This window comes from Hemitrygon akajei, chromosome 3 (genome assembly GCF_048418815.1).
Source record: "Hemitrygon akajei chromosome 3, sHemAka1.3, whole genome shotgun sequence".
Lineage (NCBI taxonomy): Eukaryota > Metazoa > Chordata > Chondrichthyes > Myliobatiformes > Dasyatidae > Hemitrygon > Hemitrygon akajei.
In genome coordinates this window covers 173,511,862-173,536,824 of record NC_133126.1, presented here as the reverse complement: position 1 = coordinate 173,536,824, position 24,963 = coordinate 173,511,862, and the positions used below count along the sequence as shown (strand labels likewise).

The following is a 24,963-nucleotide window of genomic DNA, read 5'->3' as shown; positions in this document are numbered from 1 at the left end:
CTTCATGTGACCAGCCGTTTAATCCTGGAATTGTTTTCATGAACCTCCTTTGAACCCTCTCCAGTTTCACCACATCCTTTCTAAGATAAGTAGCCCCAAACTGCTCACAAAAATCCAAGTGAGGCCTCACCAGTGCTTTTTAAAGTCTTAACATTACATCCTTGCTTTATTTTCTGGTCCTCTTGAAATGAATGCTAACATAGCAATTGCCTTCCTCACCACCGACTCAACCTGCAAATTAACCTTTAGGGAATCATGCAATAGGGCTCCCAAGTCCCTTTGCACCTCAAATTTTTGAATTTTCTATCAAAGTCTTCAATTCTATCATGGAATTTATTGACATATAACCTAAAAAGATGTGGTCTCAACAGAGAGCCCTGTGAAACGCTACTAGTCGCTGGCAGCCAACTCGAAAAGGCTCCCTTTAATCTCACTTTTTGCTTCCTGCCAATTATCCACTGGTCCAGGTGATGTATCTACTTTCAGACCTTCATCCTAGTAATGGCAACTTTACACACCTCTGCCCCTGACACTTCCGAACTTCCAGCATACGGCTAGTGTCTTCCACAGTAAAGATTGATGCAAAATACTTACTTAGTTCATCCACCATTTCCTTGTCCCCCATTATTACCTCTCCAGCATTATTTTTCAATGGTCCAATATCCACTCCACCTCTTTTTAACACTTTATGTGTCTGAAGAAACTTTTGGTATCCTCTTTAATATTATTGGCTACCTTAGCTACCTTAGCTTTGAATTCCAGCTTTTCTTTTTTTTAGTTGCCTTCTGTTGATTTTTAAAAGCTTCCCAATTCTCTAACTCTCCACTAATTGTTGGTCTGCTATATACACTCTCTTTGGCCTTTATGTTGGTTTTAACTCGCTTGTTAGCCATGGTTATGTCATTTTGCCTTTAGAATACGTCTTTCTCTTTGGGATGGATATACCCTGCATCTTCTGAATTGCTTTCTGAAATTCCAGCCATTGCTGCTCTGCCGTCATCCCTGACATGCTCTTTCCCAATCAGTTTTGGCCAGCTCCTCTCTCGTGCCTTTGTAATTCCCTTTACTCCGCTGTATTACCGGTACATCTGACGGTAGCTTCTGCTCAAATTGCAGGGTGAATTCTATGATATTATGATCACTCACTCCTTTACCTTAAGCTCTCTAATCAATTCCAGTTCAATGCACAATCCAGAATAGCTGATTCCCTAGTGGTTTCAACCCCAGGCTGCTCTAAAATGTCATCTCAGAGGCATTCTAGGATGTCCTCCTCTTGGGATCCAGCACCAACTTGATTTTCTCAATCTACCAACATACTGAAATCCCCCGTTACATTGCCTTTTTGCCAGGCATTTTCTATCTCCCTTTGTAATTTGTAGACCACATCCTTGCTACTGTTTGGGGGTCTATATATAACTCTCATCAGGGTCTTTTTACCCTTGCAGTTCCTTAGCTCTACCCACAATGATTCAACACCTTCCGACCCAATGTCAGCTCTCTCTAATGATTTGATTTCATCTTTTACCAACAGAGCCATGCCACCCCCTCTGCCTATCTACTTGTCCTTTTGATACAATGTGTATCCTTGGACGTTAAGCTCCCAGCTATAAACTTCTTTCAGCCACGATTCAGTGATGCCAAAATCATACCTGCCCATCTGTAACTGTGCTACAAGTTCATCCACCTTATTCCATATACTGTGCACATTCAGTATAACACCTTTTCAATTTTGTCCACCTTTTACTTTACAACTTATCCTGTTAACTGCCATTTTGCCCTGACATCGGCTTCTCCTTCCTAGGAGTCTCACTACACAGTTTGCAAGCCAAATACTTCATCCTCTGCGCTATCACTCTGATCCCCAACCCCCTGACGAGTTAGTGTAAACCCTCCCAGACAGCTCTAGTAAACTTGCCCAAAGGGATATTGATTTTCCTCGGGTTCAGGTGTAACCCGTCCTTTTTGTGCAGGTCATACCTTCTACAGAAGGGATCCTAATGATCCATAAATCTGAACCCCTGCCAATATGAACCATGACTTCTGGCTGCGCACCCTTCCCCTGGAAAATACAGTGGACCTGATCTGAGAAATCCCCAACCCTGGAACCTGGGAGGCAACATACCATCCTGGTGTCTCTATCACGCCTACAGAATCTCGTCTCTGTTCCTCTGACTATGGAATCTCCTATCACCACTGTAGTCTTCTTCACTTCTCTTCTTTTCTGAGCCACAGCACTCAACTAAGTTAAGAGGAGATTTACAGGAGTGTTGTTGGGACTGGAGAACTATACTCATGAAGAGAGCATGGTTTATTTGGGATTGTTCTCCGTAGATCAAAGAAGAGACTTAAGGTGTACTAAAATTGAGAGGTTTGGATGGTGAACAATTGGGTGATATAATTGGTTAAAGGATTAGAGTGGAGTGGAAGATTTTGTTTTCTTTGTGCGAATGATTAGGATCTCGAGTTCACTCTCTGAAAGAATGATGGAGGCAGAAACTTTTGCCGGGCTTTTGAAATTACCTGCACGAAAAATCATAATCTGCAAAGTTATAAACCAGAAGCTGGAGAGTGTGATGAAGCTTTTAATCTATTTTGATATGATGGGTCAAACAGCTTCCTTTTGTGCTGCAAGTTCCTAATGTTTTATTTCTATTTCTATTTCTGAATATGTTTCCTAAAGATGGAAACTATCTTAATAAGGAAGTATCAGCGATCAAGCTTGCAACCTTGTAAGTTGCTGTTATGGACTGGAGAAGGACAACTGCAATGATGGCCAGATGTCACATTGCCTAGTGGTACCTCCTCCCAGTAGCTGGTGTTCGTTAGAGAATTGGATGCGAATGTCAGGAACTGAGCCTGTCGCTGCACCTCCTGCCTTCCTAAAGTTATCTTCTGTTTTTCTTGTGTTTCTCATATTTAAGTGAAGTTGAAAATGAATCAAATTTTTGTGCCTGTGCCACTCTACGTGTTAGCTTTAGGCTGGACTGTTAAGGCTATTCTTCACAAAGGAGGTTAATTTTTCATGCCTCCCTTGCAAGTGTTGATGGCAAAATGCTGCTCCCTTATTGGTTTGAAGGTACACATTGGTAGAAAATTAGGCCTTCAATTTGAAATGTATTAAGGTGATTTGCAAGTATGTAAATCTCTTTGATTTGATTCTAATTTTTTGACTTTCTTTATTTTGCTGACTCGGAAAGAGTTGAGAAGAAAGAACGGGCCAGGTTAAAGACAGTGAAATTTAATTCAAAATCAAGAGATAAAGGGGTAAGTGTTTCTTGTGGGGGAAGGGAAGGTTTACAATTTGCATTTTTATATCAGTAGAATTATTTACATCCTTAAAAGAAAGTGATTATCTTTCTATTTGAATTAAAATGTCAAATAATGTATGTGAAAGACTTAAACAAGAATCTTGAGACCATAGAACTGTTTCACTCTGTAGATTTCCTCTGTTAAACTGGAAAGTTCATGTTCTGTAAATTACCTGCTGATTTATCGTTATTTCTTAACATTTAATGAATGAATGCATTCTACTTAAATCCAACAAACTGGGGTTACAGCTGGAGACTTAGAGGAATATTTGATTCTGACTTTTGCACTTTAATGTAACTAGTTAGTGGCACAAATTAGTGATGCAAGTTAAGTACGTTTGGGTATTTTTCTTTGTTGAAGGTGCTACACTACTGGACATTATGTCGAGGCCCTGTAAAAATTTTTATGTGTAGTCCATGTGATAGCGCTGCACCTAAGTGTATGTGGCTTCACTTGTTAATTTTGGTCCTAAAACTGGGTCCCACATAGATACAGTAGTGAAATACCTGATTTATTTGGCATTACAAAGAATTAGTGTTCATTTGGCGCAAGGTCCTGACATTGTAGTAATCCAGTATATGAGCATTGATGGATAATGGCTGCACTGCTGACCAGCTCACTGTCAGGAGCGGCAAGGTATTTTGCACTGAGGCTACAATCTGCAACTTTTCAGCACCTTCCCCACATTGTAGATGTGGAGAAACATCAGGAACCATTCAGCAACTGTATAGTTAAATTTGTTTTAGAAGTTCATTAGCTTTTTTTCCACTGAACTGAGGGTGCAATGAAAGGTTATAAGCAGGTTCCAAAATTAGATCTGATTATCCCATCAATTTTAATTCCAAATACCTTCAGGTGCTCCATTCTTCAAGACTAGTATAAAGTCCTATAGATTTTGTTATTGTTTAAATAGAAGGGTGTTGCATGTCAAAACTTCCACTGCAATCTGTCCAATAGTAAATCCACCAAAGGAAGATTCGAACTTAGAAAGGTTCTATTAAATTGAAGGGTGTAAAAGTGTAGAAGGTAAACCAATTGAATAGTCCATGAATGTTTTACCATAGGTGATTTATAACACAATCCAAACTCCTCATGTAGATAAAGACAAGCTGGATTTGGGTTAGATTTGCACTGATTGAGATCACTTCTGTAATTATGAAACCTTTTGCAAGATGACAGTTCCACCTTGTTCTTCTAGTAATGCTAACCCCACCTATGCCTTCTTTAGCATAACTAAGCAAGTAATGTACTATCTTCATGGCTAACTCTGTCAGTAAAGATGATTCCAGCATCGGCTGAGACTTCACCTATCCCATTTCAAACAAGCAAAAATCTGCAGATGTTGGAAATCCAAGTAACACAAACAAAATGCTGGAGGAACTCAGCAGGCCAGGCAACATCTAAGGAAAAGAGTACAGTCGATGTTTCAGACTGAAACCCTTCATCAGGACTAGAGAAAAGAAGATAAGGAGTCAGAGTTTACTTTGCCCCTCCTCCCTCCGGTTTCATCTATCACCTTGTGTTTCTCCCGCACCCCCCCCCCCCACCCCCCAATTCTGACTCCTCATCTTTTTTTCTCCAGTCCTGCTGAAGGGTCTTGGCCCAAAACATCAATTGTACTCTTCTCTTCTCTGTAGATGCAGCCTGGCCTGCTGAGTTCCTGCAGCATTTTGCTTGTGTCACCTATCCCATCATTGCTTCCAGTCTCAATTATGAACAATATCAAGTAGAGTCAAACATTATTCCTTCTGGACTCAACTTGATACTGTTTGCAAAGCAGATTTTCCCTTCATTGTTGCTCTGGTACCAGTCTTCACTTGACCATCCCTTGCATGCAAAACTAAATACAAATTGTTTTTAATCTTCGTATTCCAGCCTTCAACAGTTAAATGAGTCTTGTTCCAGGACCTTATAAAAGCAGTGAATTGGAAGAATAAAGCTGCAGTATAGAATAAATTTTCTTCAGATGGGCATCAGCAAAGTTGAACTTGTGATTTAGTTTGAAATTGGGTATAAATGAGCAATATCTGAGGGTTTAATATCTGAGTTGGTGCAGGGGCCAGGGTTTTAGATTTTTGGACCATTAGGATCTCTTCTGGGGAAGGTGGGACCTGTACAGGTTGGATGGGTTGCACCTGAACTTGAGGGGGAGCAATATCCTTGCAGGTAGGTTTGCTAGCATGGTTTGGGAGGGTTTAAACTAATTTGCAAGGGGGATGGGACCCGGAGCGATAGAGCAGTGAAAGAAGTTCATGGAGTAAAGCCAGATCTAACATATAGAGAGGCTTTGAGGAAAGAGCAGCAGAATAAAGGGTATAAAGGTAGTAAGGTAGAAGGGCTAAAGTGTGTGTACTTCAATGCAAGAAGCATCAGGAACAAAGGTGATGAACTGAGAGCTTGGATACATACATGGAATTATGATGTAGTGGCCATCACGGAGACTTGGCAGCACCAGGGCAGGAATGGATTCTCAATGTTCCTGGATTTCAGTGTTTTAAAAGGGATGGGGGGGGGGAAGGGGAGGTGGAGTGGCATTACTGGTCAGGGATACTATTACAGCTGCAGAAAGGGTGGGTAATGTAGCAGGATCCTCTTTTGAGTCAGTATGGGTGGAAGTCAGGAACAGGAAGGGAGCAGTTACTCTACTGGGGGTAGTCTATAGGCCCCTTGGTAGCAGCAGAGATACCGAGGAGCAGATTGGGAGGCAGATTTTGAAAAGGTGCAAAAATAACAGGGTTGTTATCATGGGTGACTTTAACTTCCCTAATATTGATTGGCACTTGATTAGTTACAAGGGTTTAGATGGGGCAGAGTTTGTTAAGTGTGTCCAGGATGGATTCCTGTCACAGTATGTTGACAGGCTGACTAGGGGGAATGCCATACTAGATCTAGTATTAGATAATGAACTGGGTCAGATCACAGATCTGTCAGTGGGTGAGCATCTGGGGGACAGTGATCACCGCCCCCTGACCTTTAGCATTATCATGGAAAAGGATAGAATCAGAGAGGATAGGAAAATTTTTAATTGGGGAAGGGCAAATTATGAGGCTATAAGGCTAGAAGTTGTGGGTGTGAACTGGGATGATGTTTTTGCAGGGAAATGTACTATGGACATGTGGTCGATGTTTAAGGATCTCTTGCAGGATGTTAGGGATAAATTTGTCCCGGTGAGGAAGATAAAGAATGGTAGGGTGAAGGAACCATGGGTGACAAGTGAAGTGGAAAATCTAGTCAGGTGGAAAAAGGCAGCATACATGAGGTTTAGGAAGCAAGGATCAGATGGGTCTATTGAGGAATATAGGGTAGCAAGAAAGGAACTTAAGAAGGGGCTGAGAAGAGCAAGAAGGGGGCATGAGAAGGCCTTGGCGAGTAGGGTAAAGGAAAACCCCAAGGCATTCTTCAATTATGTGAAGAACAAAAGGATGACAGGAGTGAAGGTAGGACCGATTAGAGATAAAAGTGGGAAGATGTGCCTGGAGGCTGTGGAAGTGAGCGAGGTCCTCAAAGAATACTTCTCTTCGGTATTCACCACTGAGAGGGAACTTGATGATGGTGAGGACAATATAAGTGAGATTGATGTTCTGGAGCATGTTGATATTAAGGGGGAGGAGGTGTTGGAGTTGTTAAAATACATTAGGACGGATAAGTCCCCGGGGCCTGACAGAATATTCCCCAGGCTGCTCCACGAGGCGAGGGAAGAGATTGCTGAGCCTCTGGCTAGGATCTTTATGTCCTTGTTGTCCACAGGAATGGTACCAGAGGATTGGAGGGAGGCGAATGTTGTCCCCTTGTTCAAAAAAGGTAGTAGGGATAGTCCAGGTAATTACAGACCAGTGAGCCTTACATCTGTGGTGGGAAAGCTGTTGGAAAAAATTCTTAGAGATAGGATCTATGGGCATTTAGAGAATCATGGTCTGATCAGGGACAGTCAGCATGGTTTTGTGAAGGGCAGATCGTGCCTAACAAGCCTGATAGAGTTCTTTGAGGAGGTGACCAGGCATATAGATGAGGGTAGTGCAGTGGATGTGATCTACATGGATTTTAGTAAGGCATTTGACAAGGTTCCACACGGTAGGCTTATTCAGAAAGTCAGAAGGCATGGGATCCAGGGAAATTTGGCCAGGTGGATTCAGAATTGGCTTGCCTGCAGAAGGCAGAGGGTTGTGGTGGAGGGAGTACATTCAGATTGAAGGGTTGTGACTAGTGGTGTCCCACAAGGATCTGCTCTGGGACCTCCACTTTTTGTGATTTTTATTAACGACCTGGATGTGGGGGTAGAAGGGTGGGTTGGCAAGTTTGCAGACGACACAAAGGTTGGTGGTGTTGTAGCTAGTGTAGAGGATTGTTGAAGATTGCAGAGAGACATTGATAGGATGCAGAAGTGGGCTGAGAAGTGGCAGATGGAGTTCAACCTGGAGAAGTGTGAGGTGGTACACTTTGGAAGGACAAACTCCAAGGCAGAGTACAAAGTAAATGGCAGGATACTTGGTAGTGTGGAGAAGCAGAGAGATCTGGGGGTACATGTCCACAAATCCCTGAAAGTTGCCTCACAGGTAGATAGGGTAGTTAAGAAAGCTTATGGAGTGTTAGCTTTCATAAGTTGAGGGATAGAGTTTAAGAGACGCGATGTAATAATGCAGCTCTATAAAACTCTGGTTAGGCCACACTTGGAGTACTGTGTCCAGTTCTGGTCACCTCACTATAGGAAGAATGTGGAAGCATTGGAAAGGGTACAGAGGAGATTTACCAGGATGCTGCCTGGTTTGGAGAGTATGGATTATGATCAGAGATTAAGGGAGCTAGGGCTTTACTCTTTGGAGAGAAGGAGAATGAGAGGAGACATGATAGAGGTGTACAAGATATTAAGAGGAATAGACAGAGTGGACAGCCAGCGCCTCTTCCCCAGGGCACCAGTGCTCAGTACAAGAGGACAAGGCTTTAAGGTAAGGGGAGGGAAGTTCAAGGGGGATATTAAAGTAAGGTTTTTCACTCAGAGAGTGGTTGGTGCATGGAATGCACTGCCTGAGTCAGTGGTGGAGGTAGATACACTAGTGAAATTTAAGAGACTACTAGACAGGTATATGGAGGAATTTAAGGTGGGGGGGGGGTTATATGGGAGGCAGGGTTTGAGGGTCGGCACAACATTATGGGCCGAAGGACCTGTAATGTGCTGTACTATTCTATTTTCTATGTTAATACAACACACACAAAATGCTGGAGGAACTCAGTAGGCCAGGCAGCATCTATGGAAAACAGTACAGTCGACGCTTCAAGCTGAAACCCTTTGACCCTTTATACTGTCCTGCCAAAGGGTTTCGGCCCAAAACATCAACTGTACGTTTTTCCATAAATGCTGCCCGGCCTGCTGAGTTCCAGCATCTGCAGACTTTCTCTTGTTTGTGATCTGATGGTTTAATCTTGGGTTCAGAGCGCACGAGTGGCATGCAGAAGTTGGACAATAAATCTAAAATATGTACACTAAAACTGAAACACATGCATATTCTTAAATTATTTATGTTAAGTTGGGAGGGGATGTTTTGGGCATCAAGATGGAAGTTCCCTTTGAAAACAAAATACATTCTATATACAGCTGGTAGTTAAAGCTCTTAAGTGTTTTCTTTTGGACAAAACCTTCACATTCATAAAGTAGTAGGTATGGATTGTGCCGTGATTGCACAATAACGATAAACATTATGTTACATTGTACGCATTTTCTACTTTTTGTGGAAACAGCTGCAGATGGAGAAGAACACCTCTCAGGAATTCCTCCAAACGCTTATAACTTTTGCCTCTCCTTCGTTCTTCATTTCTCAAATTCTAAATTACATCACCCTGCTCGGTTTTATTTGGTCTCCTGGTGAGAATTGCCATTCCTCTGCCTGAGCAGACTCTTTAAGGGTTAAGAATGCCTGTTTTTTTTATCAATATGCTGACCAGCAGAAGTTAAACCATAGCCCTCCTGTTATGTGACAGCAGCAGTGCAATTTCATTCATTGGTACTTTTTAATTCAGGGATGGAGAGAAAGTAAAAGATAACGCTGGTTAAATTAAATAGTGAACATATATTTCTGATTAGAAAATGTTATCTTACACATCTTCTTAAAAAAAGTGAATTATTATAAAATTCTGATTTTCATTCATAAACATTCGATTGTGATTTTTTAATATCAAAGTATGCATTTAACTTTAAATTTATATAGCCAAGAATGACTAAGATTAACAGCATGCTTCTACCTGCTGTGGTTTTAAAATAAATGCTGATGACCTTTTTCTGTGCTAAATGTAGAACCTATATTGTTGCTCTTTACATGCCTGTTGGGTTGGAACAATTGTTGACTGATGTGCACAGAAACATGCATGTGTTGTGTTGCAAGAGGATTGCAATAAAAACGCTTGCCATTGATGAAGATTGCATTTCTTGGAGCTCTTTTACCAAATAATAGTCAAACTCCTTGATGACATTGGTAAATGCCAAGCTCTACCTGGCTATGCATGCACTCTACTTAAAAGAGAAACTTGCCTTTCCAGCTCAAAATCCATTTTCTCTTGTTTTGGGTGTAAGCATTGGTGAGCGTCTGGGTACCATTTTTTGATTGGATTTTCTCTTGCCATTTTGAGTTGAACAGTTCATTTTAACATTCTGTTTTGCTAATATAAAATGGATGGCATTAAAACGAATCTTGGCCAAATAAAAAAGACATTTTTATTATTCACGTATTAGTTTTCCAAATCTTAACCAATGGGGGGAAATGTTAGTGTTTCTTATTATACAGCTAAAATACTAAAGTTGAGAAACCATCAACACAATTGTAACTAACTTCAACTAACTCATTCTTCTTTAACTTTTATCACGTAATCATTGCCATATTTTTCAATAATATCTGGCCTTTCTTTTCCTATATATCAAGTTCTCTCTCGTGTTACTACTCACACATGTGATGTTTTTCTCCTATTGCTTCCACAAGCCGGCTCCTTTAGAGGCTTTTTAGTTCTAATTCTTCTTCAAATGAAGCTTAATAAACTTTGGAATAAAAGTTCTTTTTAATAGTTTACGTGCATTACTACTCATGATTAGTTGTTTTAGGTTTTGCCCCAGAATAAATAAATCTTGTCGACTTACCTGAAATGCTTGAGAAATTGGATTTTTATTATTATGATGCATTTTAACTTTACTGCATTGGCTGTGAATTTTCTTCATGAAATTCTTTCTGAAATTTGACAATGACTTTAAGGTTTATTAATCCAGACTTGAATTTGTAAGACAGCATGTGGCAACCATGTCTCAACCTCTATCCTTTGTTTCACAATCTTCAATGTCACAGTCCATCCATTTAAGTTCATCTATATTTTCTTGTTTCAAGAATATTTTCATCAAAAAACCTTTCAAACAAATCTTTGTCATGAACACCTTTTTATATACACCTTGACCAGATTTTTTTTTTCCATTTTGATCATCTCATTTGCAGAACATGTTTTATTGTATCTTGTGGAAGCAAATTAAGGGTGGATAATTTCTGTCTTGTCAACTATTACAGCTGATAAACATTTTTTTAAGATTCAAAATTGCTAAGTGTCCTGGAAGATTCTCAGGGCAGCTCTTTACAGTTTTTGATAACAGTTTGTAGGAAATATATTCCTGGAATAAAATTCTTATTATTTCTTGGCTCTATCTAATCATATATCATTTTTTAAAAAAATATTGCAAGGGATTGTGGCCCAATTCAGTTACCATGTGTTTCTGGGGTCGGGCATTAACCACGTGGACATTAGACACCCCTTTTTTGCCACTCCTTCTCTTCCTCAGCAGTCATTCAATGACAAGCGTAAAAAGAACATCTTTTCCCGAAAATTCCCCTTCTACAAGAGCAAGGAGCAGAGTGAGCAGGAAACCAGTGACCTTGAACGTAAGTAGCTGCAACCAGACGCACCTGTAGAGAAGATCAATCTCCAAGAAGGGACCTTTACAGCGTTACCATGGCAATGTGTTTCTGCTGAATACAGCTGGATTTTCCCCATTTTTTATTTTAAAAAGGGCATCTATTTGAAATTGGCTGTATCCACTTTTGTTAATATGTCAGTCTCTCTGATGAGACTTCATGGTTAACTCCTAGGCTGGGCAACCCTCTAAACCAGTTATGTTCACACAAACAGTCTGTCATGGTAGTAGACTTGTTATGTGTCACTGACAGATTTTTTTTTCTTCTGTGATTGTTCTTTTTTCTTTATTGCTTGCTGTCTGGGGACTACTCTACAGGAGATCCCCGGGTTAGGTGACGACGTTATGGGAACAAAAGGCCTGAGTAAGTGCCGGAAAATCCTCTCCATTCACATTTGCCTCCATCTATTTTCTAAGCTGGGTTTTTTTGTTGCTTTTTCTAGTGGTTTGTATGGTTCTGCTGGCATGGGGGAGGTTCATGGTTATTGGTCTTCGTGTCTTTATTTGTACTTTTCAATCATTGCCATGCAAAGTCAGGCCATATTTCCTATGTTGACTTTCAGATAAAGCAGATTTAAATTTTAAATTTGTAAATCAATTGAATGCAAGTAAAATATTTCCCTTGCCTAAAATATGTAAATAGTGTCTGAAGATTTTTATGTTACAATTATTTGCAACAGGCTGGCATCGTCCGCCTTTTGTATGCCTTTGTTTGCAAACTTGCCGATTTGAATTCTGAAGTAAACAGAATATCAATGTTTACCTCAGTGTATGGCCAAATTTTAAATGTTAACATAGGAAATAACTGGAAACAATTGCAAATGATTTTTTCTTACATTATGACATCGGTGTGATCTGCAAACTGTGAACTGGAGGAAAGATTTTTTTTATTTTCCTTAAACTGTGTGAGAGCTTCAGAGAGCTAGAAATCATCAGGTTATACTACTTTGTTCAATGGCTTCCTTTCAGCAGACACGTTGGTTTTGCAATTTATTATTTTCCCCCATGGTTCTGGGATGAACTGGCTGCTGTCTCTATTGCTAAGCTACAGGGGTTGATGAAGACTTCCTCTTCCCCCAAAGCTACCTGCCATCAGCTCAATACCTTTGGTGTGGTACGAGATCAGAATCTGAGCAGAGATTGAATCCGAATCTTTATCCTTAATATTCTCATTTGAATGTCTAAATTCATGATCAATGAATGTATAAATTATACAACCTTGAGATTTGCTTGCTCACAGGTAGCCACAAAGCAAGAAACCCAAAATAACCCAGTTAAAGAAAGCAAAAGAATAAAAATAAAAGACTAACACTCGATACCCAAGAGAAAGAAAAAAATAAAGATCATGCAGACAATTGACCAAATACCCTGTTTTTTTACATTTCACTACACTAAGCAATGTAGTAAAAGCACTAATTCAATTGAAAATGTAGAAGTATCCCGGATTTTTAAAAGAGAAACTAATCTGGTAGGAGTTAATTTCCATGAGGATCTTCGAAATTCCCACAGCTGTGAGATTCAGTAAAAAGATTCATAGTTGTTTCTGGAAATGATTTGCATTTGCACATGTCATATAAGTTCTTTCAGCCACAAGTTTTGCTTCATCTTTTAAACAGATATGAAGATAATAAATGCACCAGTTTAATTGTTGCTTGCTTAATGGGAGATTATTCTTTGCAACTCTCGCTTTGCTGATTGGAGTTCTTGGTCTGGTTTACATTCTCTTTCACTGTATTTGAGGAGAGCGTGTACAGCACTGGGTACTTGCATGTTTTTAAAATCTCAAGTTTTATATTATTAGGACTTAATTACAACCTTACTTAATTGTGCTGAGTGTTGGAGGTAGTGGAATGTTGTCTGCCACCCTAAGATCAAATCAACAAATTTTTATACAAATCCTTTACTGCCCAGGGAGTCCAGTCTATTTTTTTAGCATAATGAGATGTGAACTGAAATAGTTACAAATTAGAAAAGCATTACCTGCTCCTGACTGCAAGAATTCACCCTCATTGTTAATTTATGATGAACTAAATTTACCAGGATGTTGCCTGGAATTAGTTACAAGGAGAGGTTTGATCTTAGTGAAGTGTGGGAGGCTGAGGGGTGTCCTTAATCATTTAGAATTTAATAATCATTAGTTTCTTCATTATTTAATGTCAATCAGAAAATTCTTTCAGGAAGTTCTAAAGCACAAACAACAAATTTAGATTTTCAGTGTTTCAAGTTTTGTGCAGCTTAATTGCCCTGATCAAGTAAGTAGCCAGCTTTGAATAGCTTGAGGCAAGATGGTAGGAAGAAGGCTACTTTTATATCTTGCTGACCCTTACTGAAAAGTGCCTAAACACAAACATTGAGGAAGGTCTGGGGTGGGTGAAAGGGATTTATTTCTTGTTCAGCTGTGGATCATGTTCATTTTTCTCTCTGCCCAGTGTAACTTAAGAATTAACATGAAGGCAGGGTGCTGGAGAACTGCATATTAAGTTGGATCTAAAGCCAATATGAATCTGTGCTTTAAAAAAATATATAGAGGGTGGGTGAGTAGTGAGGAGAAGGAATTTGCTAATGTAGGTTCATGTTTCTCCTTTCACTCCAGGTCAGATTGTCAAAAAATCAATAAATACAATTGATTTCCTTTTGTGTGTATTATTACACTTATGGAAAAGTAATGAGTGATCAGCTTAATAAGATTAAGAATTTGAGAGAGCAATTCAGGAAAAGAGAAGGACGGACCGATTCAGAGTGCATATGAGCAGTATAAACACAAAATCATTCAATTCAGTGGCCATATGATGCTGTTGGGAAGGGATTCCAGGATTTAGGCCCAGAGTGATCAAGGAATGTCAAAATGTTTTCAATTCAGGATGTTGCAGAAGCTGGTGCTCCAATGTGCCTGAATCTGTAGTTCTTTCTGGTTGTCAATTTTGTGGGTTTGGGAGGTGTTGTTGCAACAGCTTGGGTAAATGACCACAGTGAACTTTAGAAATGGTGCACTCTGCATCCCTGCGACATCTGTCGTTGAAGGGAAGGAACGTTTAGTGTTGTAAATGAGTTGCCAGTCGATTGGGCTGTCTTTTCCTACAATGTTACCAGGTCACACGACACTCATTTGTGCTTTGGTAGAAGGTAAAAAGGCTTTGGGTATCTGGCAGTGAGGTACCTGGTCTCAGACCTGTTCTTGTGGGTCCTTTATTTATGTGCTTGGCCCAGTTGTGTTTCTGGTTAATAATGGCAACTGCTGGGACCTTGGTAATGGGAATGCTAGGTAGGTGCAAGGGTAGGTGTTTCGACATTTTTGTTATAGGTGGTTATTGGCTGGCATTTGTGTGCAACTGATGCCACTTGCCTGATGTTTAGATCTTGTCTCACGCCGAAATGGGCTGCTTCATTTTTTGAGATTAAGATTAGTGTTATTTGTCACATGTACATAGAAGCGTACAGTGAAATCCATTGTTTATGTCAAATAAAATCAGTGAGGATTGTGCTGGGCAGCCAGTAAGTGTTGCCAAGCCAATATAGAATACCCCACAACTCACTAACCTGAATGTGGGAGGAAACTGGAGCACAGCGGAAACCTACGTGGTAATGGGGAGAACGTGCAAACTCCTTACAGGCAGCGGTGGGACTCGATTCTCACAGCTGGCAGGCTGTAAAACAATGTACGAACTGCAACGCTACCATGCCACATTTGCAAAGCCAATAATGAATGCATTCTTCCTTTAATACTGATGATGGGAGAAAGGTCATTGATTAAACAACTGATGATTGGTATCAAGACTTAGCCTTGCCCTGTAGTGATATCTTGTGGCTGATTCAAATAGCGCAGCCTTCTTCCCTTGCGAGGTGTGATGTGCCCAGACTATTTGTACAGGGCCGAGATGAGGTCTAGTCCTGGCAAAACCTAAGCTGACCTCAGTGAGTTGGTACCATTGATATCACTGTCGATTGTACATTCCATCATTTTGATGATTGAGAACAGGCTGGCTGTCACATGCCATCTAACATGCAAAGTGACAATTCCAGACAAAGTTTGAATCACAGAAGAATGCTTGATGGCTGTGGCAGGGCTTGAATGCCTTCACCTGCTAGAAAGCAAAACCAAGCAGCATAAATGACAACCGTGTCTTGCTTCCAGATGAGCTCAGTGCCTTTTATGCTCATTTTGATTGACAGAACACTGGGGCACCTTCCCAAAATGAATCTCAAGGTAGTATATGGTGACATATATGTACTTTGATAATAATTTACTTTGACTGGTAATTAGCTGGAATAGATTTGTTCTACTTTTAACATACTTGGGGAATTTCCCTTGCAACCAGGTAGATGCTAATATTTAATGGTGCTGGAACAGTTAGGCAAGAGCTGCTTCACGCTCTGAAGCTTAGATGTTCAGTAGGACAGTTTTATTCTTGCCTGATTCACAGCTTTTATTATTCAGTGCTCCAAGCGATTCATGATATCTTGTGGAGTGAATTAAAATTGCTGATGAGTAGCTTCTGTTACTGATATCAATGGCAAAGTCGGTATTTATTGTTGATCTCTTCGTTTCTGACTGTGGGAGCATTCCAGGGCATTTTAGTTCCAGTTTAATTGTCATTCAACCATACATGAATACAGCCAAATGAAACGGCGTTACTCTGGACCCAAGGTGCAAAACGCAATACCAACAGTCATACACAGCATAAGGCACATACAGCACATATAAGATAGCAGTAAATAACATACAGATAACATACAGTTACATTAAGAAAGTATATAGTCCAAGTCCCTGAGTGCGTGAATGTTGCAGCAGTCTGCCGTTGAACACAATGCAGCTTGTCTGCTGCTGAGCAAGCTCTGGGGTGCGGCCTCCGGCACGCAGGTGGGGTGCCTAACTCTGATGCCTCCCCCGGGCGGCTGCAAACAGGCCACACTGCGGCTTCAGCCTTAGTCCTTGCTACGACAGAGGCCACACAGCTACCCCGCTCTTCGCCAATAAACCAGTGAATTGGACTTGCAGCATTCCACGTCATTGTCCAACAGGGTCTTGCGATCACAAGACAACTGACCAAGATGATCACTTGCCGTTGGACTGCAAACCTTCTTTGCGCACTGAGTCCTCTCTGTCACAGATAGCATCATGGTCCACACAGCCCAGCTCTTCCAGTTTCTCCGCCAGTGTGCAACTCACTGATGGGATAGACCTGCAGTACCTTAAGTTCTTAACCTCCAACAGGGTCTTGCAATTGCAAAAAAAAATGTTTAAAACAGACAATAACAGTTTCGGTTGACCCTGTAGAAGTTGCTGCATCCAAATACGCCACCATCCTACTGGAAGACATTTAGAGGACATTAAACTACATTTCTATGGGTCTGGTGTCAGATACAGGCCAGGCTACTGTGATGGTTTTGGGTTTGCTGTCTGAAGTTCTGAACTCAGATGAAGATAGTAATTGAATTGAATTTATTTAAATCTTACATCCGTCCCGCAACGAGTGAGTAAAAACCTTTGTGTTATGACTCCATTGCATGTACAGACATGTGAATTTATAAGTTTAGTGGCTTGTAGACAGAAGCTTTCTCATAGCCTGTTGGTCCTGACTTTAACGCTGCAGCACTGTTTGCCAGACGGAAGCAGCTGAAACAGTTTATGGTCGGGGTGACTGGCATCCCCGATGATCTTCCAGGCCTTCTTTCTGCACCTGCTGCTATAAATGTCCTCAATGGAGGGAAGTTCACATCCACAGATGTGCTGAGCTGTCTGTACCACTCTCTGCAGTACCCAGCGATCAAGTTCCCATACTAGGCGGTGATACAGCCAGTAAGTCCTATCCGATATAGTTAGCTATGGATACCCACACTAAAGAGAGGTTATAGAGCCACCTACTCTTCAAAGGCTAGATCACATTGTCCTTTATCCTCCAGGGTGAGTTTAGCTACCGATACCCACTATCTGAGCAGTGTATCCCCCTCCCCAACAAGGAGAAGATAGTTCCAGCTGGCAAAGTCATTAAACATAGTTCTTTTATTTTTAGTGGTACATGTTTAAATTTAGATAAAATTCTTAAAACACATTGGAAACCAGATTTTGAAATTACCAATGATTTCTAAAACATGAAGGATTTCCAAACCACAGGTATAATTCCTATAAGCGAAAAAGACATACCAACAAGTGTCTATTTATTACTTATTTAGAGACAGAACACAGAATAGGCCCTTCTGACAACTTCAAGCATCACTGTCTAGCAACCCCCGATTTAACGTACTAATCGGTACATCATCGGACTGTGTGAGGAAACCAGAGCACACAGAGGAAGCCCACGCATTCCACGGGGAGAGCATAGGAATTCCTCATTCCGGGATTGAACTCTGAACTCTGATGCCCCGAAATGTAATAGCATCATGTAAACTGCTACGCTACTGTGACAAGTTGTAAACAAACAAGTCATCCACTGCAGAAGTCGAAGGCAGAGGCATAGATTCTTGTCACCCCATCTTTCTGTCATTCTTCTTGTCATTCCTTGACCATTCCTAACAAACCTGACTGTTTTCTTACATTTATACTGTTTTATTTACACTCCTTGGTGACTTCACACAGATGATCTAAAAGCAGCTGGGGTCAGAGGTCCCAGACACCCAAAATTAATGCAGTGAGGGCTGATTCTCTGAGTACATGAATCTCCCAATTATTGATAGATCAACGATTTGATATACTTACTATGTGATAGTATCAGTCTGGTTGGCAAGCAGACTGATACTGATATTTTGGCAGTTGGACTGTGCAATCAAGTCAATCAAGATTTGAATAGCTCAGACTCAGCAGAAAGCAGCTGATTGGGCAATCGATGTCAGGTGACCAAGCAGTTTGAAAAGCTCAAACAAGTAAATAGAGGGTTACCTCAAGCGGAGCAGCCTGTGGAAAGCGGCCAGTGAAGGAGTGGAGATTTGAGGCTTTGACTCGAGAGATTCTGGCAGTTTTGGCAGTTGGACTGTGCAATCAAGTCAATCAAGATTTGAGTAGCTCAGCAGAAAGCCGTTGATTAGACAATCAAGATTTGAATAGCTCAGACTCAGCAGAAAGCAGCTGATTGGGCAGTCGAGGTCAGGTGACCAAGCAGTTTGAAAGGCTCAAACAAATAAATAGAGGGTTACCTCGAGCGGAGCGGCCAGTGAGTGAGTGGGCCAGTGAAGGAGTGGAGATTTGACTCGAGAGGCTTCGACGAGAAGAGGCTGAGGACGAGCTTCACTCCAAGTGAGGTAAGGCCGGTTAAGTTCCTTTCAAAGGAGAAAGTTTCAAAAGTTGAGGCAAGTATTGGATAGGTCATGGCAGCTGAGATCGGCCCCGTGGTTTGTTCATCCTGCAACATGTGGAAAATCAGGGATACTTCCATTGTCCCTGACGACTATGTGTGCAGGAAGTGTGTCCAATTGCAGCTTCTGGCAGACCGCATTGAGCGTCCGGAGCTGTGATTGGATTCATACTGGAGCATCCGCAATGCTGAGAAAGTCATGAATAGCACGATCAGTGAGTTGGCCACACCGCAGGTAAAGGCTACACAGGCAGAAAGGGAAGGGGTGGCCACTAGACAGCGTAGCAGTAGGCAGGTAGTGCAGGAGTCCCCTGGGGTCATCTCCCTCCTAAACAGATATGCTGTTTTGGATACTGTTGGGGGAAATGTCTCATCAGGGGAAGGCAGTAGCAGCCGAGTTCATTGCACCATGGGTGGCTCTGCAGCACAGGAGGGAAGGAAAAGGCGTGGGAGAGCTATAGTGATAGGGAATTCGATTGTAAGGGGAATAGATAGGCGTTTCTGCGGCCGCAAACGAGACCCCAGGATGGTATGTTGCCTCCCTGGTGCAAGGGTCAAGGATGTCTCTGAGCGGCTGCAGGACATTCTGGAATGGGAGGGTGAACAGCCAGTGGTCATGGTGCACATAGGTACCAATGATATAGGTAAAAAACGGGATGAGGTCCTACAAGGTGAATTTAAGGAGTTAGGAGATAAACTAAAAAGTAGGACCACAAAGGCAATAATCTCTGGATTACTACCAGTGCCACGTGCTAGTCAGAGTAGAAATAGGAGGGTATTTCAGATGAATACGTGGCTTGAAAAATGGTGCAAGGGGGAGGGATTCAAATTTCTGGGGCATTGGAACCAGTTCTGGGGGAGGTGGGACCGGTATAAACAGGACGGTCTGCACCTGGGCTGGACTGGAACCAATGTCCTAGGGGGAGCGTTTGCTACTGCTGTTCAGGAGGCTTTAAACCAATGTGGCAGGGGGATAGGAACAAGTGCAGAGAGACATAGGGGTGTAAAATGAGGTTAGAAGCAAAAAGTAGTAAGGTGAAAAGTAAAAGTGGCAGGCAGGCAAATCCAGGGCAAAAAGCAAAAAGAGCCACTTTTCAACATAATTATATAAGGGCTAAGAGTGTTGTAAAAACAAGCCTGAAGGCTTTGTGTGTCAATGCGAGGAGCATTCGTAACAAGGTGGATGAATTGAATGTGCAGATAGTTATTAATGAATATGATATAGTTGGGATCACAGAGACATGGGTCCAGGGTGACCAAGGATGGGAGCTCAACATCCAAGGATATTCAATATTCAGGAGGGATAAACAGGAAAGAAAAGGAGGTGGGGTAGCATTGCTGGTTAGAGAGGAGATTAATGCAATAGAAAGGAAGGACATTAGCCTGGAGGATGTGGAATCGATATGGGTAGAGCTGTGAATTAGCTAAGATAGACTGGCAAATGATACTTAAAGGGTTGATGGTGGATATGCAATGGCAAGCATTTAAAGATCACATGGATGAACTACAACAATTGTTCATCCCAGTTTGGCAAAAGAATAAACCAGGGAAGGTAGTGCACCCGTGGCTGACAAGGGAAATTAGGGATAGTATCAAGTCCAAAGAAGAAGCATATAAATTAGCAAAAAAAAAGCAGCACACCTGAGAACTGGTAGAAATTCAGAGACCAGCAGAGGAGGACAAAGGGCTTAATTAGGAAAGGGGAAAAAGATTATGACAGAAAGCTGGCAGGAAACATAAAAACTGACTGTAAAAGCTTTCATAGATACGTGAAAAGAAAAAGATTGGTCAAGACAAATGTAGGTCCTTTACAGTCAGAAGCAGGTGAGTTGATCATAGGGAACAAAGACATGGCAGACCAATTGAATAACTACTTTGGTTCTGTCTTCACTATGGAGGACATAAATAATCTTCCGGAAATAGTAAGGGACCGAGGGTCTAGTGAGATGGAGGAACTGAGGGAAATACATGTTAGTAGGGAAGTGGTGTTAGGTAAATTGAAGGGATTAAAGGCAGATAAATCCCCAGGGCCAGATGGTCTGCATCCCAGAGTGCTTAAGGAAGTAGCCCAAGAAATAGTGGATGCATTAGTGATAATTTTTCAAAACTCCTTAGATTCTGGATTAGTTCCTGAGGATTGGAGGGTGGCTAATGTAACCCCACTTTTTAAAAAAGGAGGGAGAGAGAAACCGGGGAATTATAGACTGGTTAGTCTGACATCGGTGGTGGGGAAAATGCTAGAGTCAGTTATCAAAGATGTGATAACAGCACATTTGGAAAGAGGTGAAATCATCGGACAAAGTCAGCATGGATTTGTGAAAGGAAAATCATGTCTAACGAATCTTATAGAATTTTTTTAAGATGTAACTAGTAGAGTGGATAGGGGAGAGCCAGTGGATGTGGTATATTTAGATTTTCAAAAGGCTTTTGACAAGGTCCCACACAGGAGATTATTGTGCAAACTTAAAGCACACGGTATTGGGGGTATGGTATTGATGTGGATAGAGAATTGGTTGGCAGACAGGAAGCAAAGAGTGGGAGTAAACGGGACCTTTTCAGAATGGCAGGCAGTGACTAGTGGGGTACCGCAAGGCTCAGTGCTGGGACCCCAGTTGTTTACAATATATATTAATGATTTAGACGAGAGAATTAAATGCAGCATCTCCAAGTTTGCGGATGACACAAAGCTGGGCGGTGGTGTTAGCTGTGAGGAGGATGCAGGGTGACTTGGATAGGTTAGGTGAGTGGGCAAATTCATGGCAGATGCAATTTAATGTGGATAAATGTGAGGTTATCCACTTTGGTTGCAAGAACAGGAAAACAGATTATTATCTGAACGGTGGCCGATTCGGAAAAAGGGAGATGCAACGAGACCTGGGTGTCATTGTACACCAGTCATTGAAGGTGGGCATGCAGGTACAGCAGGCGGTGAAAAGGTATAATCGACTAGGCTTATACTCACTGGAATTTAGAAGATTGATGGGGGATCTTATTGAAACGTATAAAATTCTAAAGGGATTGGACAGGCTAGTTGCAGGAAGATTGTTTCCGATGTTGGGGAAGTCCAGAAAGAGGGGTCACAGTTTAAGGGTAAAGGACCGAGATGCGGAAGAACTTCTTCACAGAGTGGTGAATCTGTGGAATTCTCTGCCACAGGAAACAGTTGAGGCCAGTTCATTGGCTATATTTAAGAGGAAGTTAGATATGGCCCTTGTGGCTTAAGGGATCAGGGGGTATGGAGAGAAAGCAGGTACAGGGTTCTGAGTTGGATGATCAGCCATGATCATACTGAATGGCGGTGCAGGCTCGAAGGGCCGAATAGCCTACTCCTGCACCTATTTTCTATGTCTATGTTTCTAAGCTTCCTTGAACTAAATAATTTAGCCTGTGTAAATTAACAGGCACAATTAACAGAACCCCATTGTCTTGTATTGGATCTCTTGAGCAGCCAATCCCTAGTTGCTGGCCAACAGCTTGTGCCCTATAGGCAATGCTGTTTGCAAAGTTGTCCTTTTAATTTCAGGCTTGCAATTTTCATTAAGAACTGAAGACTGCTTCTTGGTTAAGACAAGAAGCTGAGCAAAGAATATTGGTTGGGAGTTTAACTTATGCAAAAACAATACTTTGATTCCTTGGACAGTGAATATCCATCACACTAAGCGAGGTTGATTTACACAAGCCAAGCCATCAGAATTTTTGAACAATCATATCATGGATTATATTTGTTTTACTGTACTAGTAACAATGTTGGTAAAATGTCTCACAATATATAATGTGGAATGACCCTTGGCATTAAAGAGTCGAGGTTTAAACCAAAACTTTCATGAGAAAAGTGGAGAAAAGATATAGTTTTTGCAGACAAAGCTGAATGGAATTTTATAATATGTATTGGACAAGTTATAGGAAGTATTTGAAGCAAGTATTTCTCAGAATGCCTGAGGTTTACAAAACTGAGGTTTGTTTCTCTAAGTTGGTAGATCTTAAAAATGATGAAAGTGAAGTAAAATTCGTGACTGCTTCTTGTCTTACATATGTGCATTGATTGGAATCCTGAAATTACCATGGGGAAGGTTCAGTTCATTTATTCTCAATCACAAATGCAGCTAATTAATATTTTACATCTCAGCAGGGAGTACAATAAGATAGTTAAATACTTGTTACATAAAAGGGAAAGGTAGAAAGAACATTTTGTACCCGGCCTCCTGTTAAAATCTGAAACCAAGTACTCATTTTAACATGACGATTGAAAATCCACTTTTGTGTTTTTTTTTCTTTATTTCATCCAGATGGAAAATCAAAGATTATTGACTTTTGTAACATTCACCATGGTTACTGTTTTATTTTAATCAACTTCCCTTCAATCAATTCACTGATAATATAACCCTTTGGAGAAAAGGTTGTAGACTCCTTTTGACCCTTCCTGTGTTGGATGCAGAATTCACTTTGGGGAATGCATTTAGCAAACTCTGAAAATTGTCCTTTATACTTCAGATTGTCAGTGCTATAGATTGGAATATGTTTGTGTTTTTCATCAATGTTCAGTAAAGTATTGCCACATGGTTTTTAGTACAGGTGAAATCGATTCTTGCATTTAATTATGTATCCAATGCAAAATTCAGCACTGGGGGATGTAGGGTTTGGTCACGTAACAATGACTGAAATTTGTTCAATTTCAGCAAGCTCCATATCTATTCCTTACACACACTACATTTGTGATTTCTTTGAAAATTCCAATCCTAAGTATCACTATTTGGGACCTCTTGGGTTCATTCCATTCATTCTGATGATCAGATTATCAAGTTATTTAAATTAGATTTCTTTGTTGTAATTGTGCAGAAAGATCTCCAAGCTGGGCGGTGTAGCATGAACAGTGCTACATTACAGAACCGTAATACATCAGGGAGCTTGAACATAACACTTCTGTGGAATGCTGGTGATAACTAAACCAATATTTAACATGAAATAATTTAGATATTTTTATGTTGTTTTTTAAGTGAAATCCTGCTCTCCTTTACAAAGCCCTATTTCTGGTTTGATTATTGGCTGCAGAATGCAGTGGTATATTTTGTATAATATAACCATATAACAATTACAGCACAGAAACAGGCCATCTCGGCCCTTCTAGACTGTGCCGAACGCTTACTCCCACCTAGTCCCACCAACCTGTACTCCGTAATCCTCCATTCCTTTCCTGTCCGTATACCTATCCAATTTTACTTTAAATGAAAATATCGAACCTGCCTCTACCACTTCTACTGGAAGCTCATTCCACACAGCTAACACACCCTGAGTAAAAAAATTCCCCCTCATGTTACCCCTAAAATTTTGCCCCCAACTCTCAACTCATGTGCTCTTGTTTGAATCTCCCCTACTCTCAATGGAAAAAGCCTATCAACATCAACTCTATCTCCCTCATAATTTTAAATACCTCTATCAAGACCCCCTCAACTTTCTATGCTCCAAAGAATAAAGACCTAACTTTTTCAACCTTTCTCTGTAACTTAGGTGCTGAAACCCAGGTAATGTTCTAGTAAATCTCTATGGTACTCTCTCTATTTTGTTGACATCTTTCCTATAATTCGGTGACCAGAACTGTACATAATACTCCAAATTTGGCCTCACCAATGCCTTGTACAATTTTAACATTACATCCCAACTCCTATACTCAATGCTCTGATTTATAAAGGCCAGCGTACCAAAAGCTTTCTTCAACACCCTATCCACATGAGATTCCACCTTCAGGGAACTAAGCACCATTATTCCTAAATCACTCTGTTCTACTGCATTCCTCAATGTCCTACCATTTACCATGTACGTCCTAGTTTGATTAGTCCTACCAAAAGGTAGCACCTCACACTTTTCAGCATTAAACTCCATCTGCCATCGTTCAGCCCCCTCTTCTAACTGGCCTAAATCTCTCTGCAAGCTTTGAAAACCTACTTTATTATCCGCAACGCCACCTATCTTAGTATCATCTGCATATTTACTAATCCAATTTACCACCCCATCATCCAGATCATTAATGTATATGACAAACAACATTGGACCCAGTACAGATCCCTGAGGCACACCACTAGTCACCAGCCTCCAACCTGACAAACATTTATCCACCATTACTCTGGCATCTCCCATCCAGCCACTGTTGAATCCATTTTACTACTTCAATATTAACACCTAAAGATTGAACCTTCCTAACTAACCTTCCGTGCGGTACCTTGTCAAAGGCCTTACTGAAGTCCATATAGACAACATCCACTGCTTCACCCTCGTCAACTTTCCTAGTAACCTCTTCAAAAACTTCAATAAGTTTTGTCAAACATGACCTTCCATGCACAAATCCATGTTGACTGTTCCTAATCAGACCCTGTCTATCCAGGTAATTATATATACCATCTCTAAGAATACTTTCCATTAATTTACCCACCACTGACG

At 41.0% G+C, this 24,963-nt stretch overlaps 1 protein-coding gene across 25 annotated transcripts in view; it reads left to right on the top strand.

Annotated features, from left to right (window-relative positions):
- LOC140725642 (disks large homolog 1) overlaps positions 1 to 24,963 on the top strand; it is a 472,837-nt gene that overhangs the window by 430,297 nt on the left and 17,577 nt on the right. For 12 of the 25 annotated variants that reach the window (XM_073041366.1, XM_073041362.1, XM_073041360.1 and 9 more), the window contains 2 exons: positions 3,198 to 3,264; positions 11,114 to 11,213. In XM_073041366.1, coding sequence (XP_072897467.1) covers positions 3,198 to 3,264; positions 11,114 to 11,213 — 167 coding nt within the window. Of the gene's footprint in view, positions 1 to 3,197; positions 3,265 to 11,113; positions 11,214 to 11,563; positions 11,610 to 24,963 lie in introns of all 25 variants that reach the window. The other 13 variants (XM_073041383.1, XM_073041368.1, XM_073041380.1 and 10 more) reach the window with 2 other exon arrangements.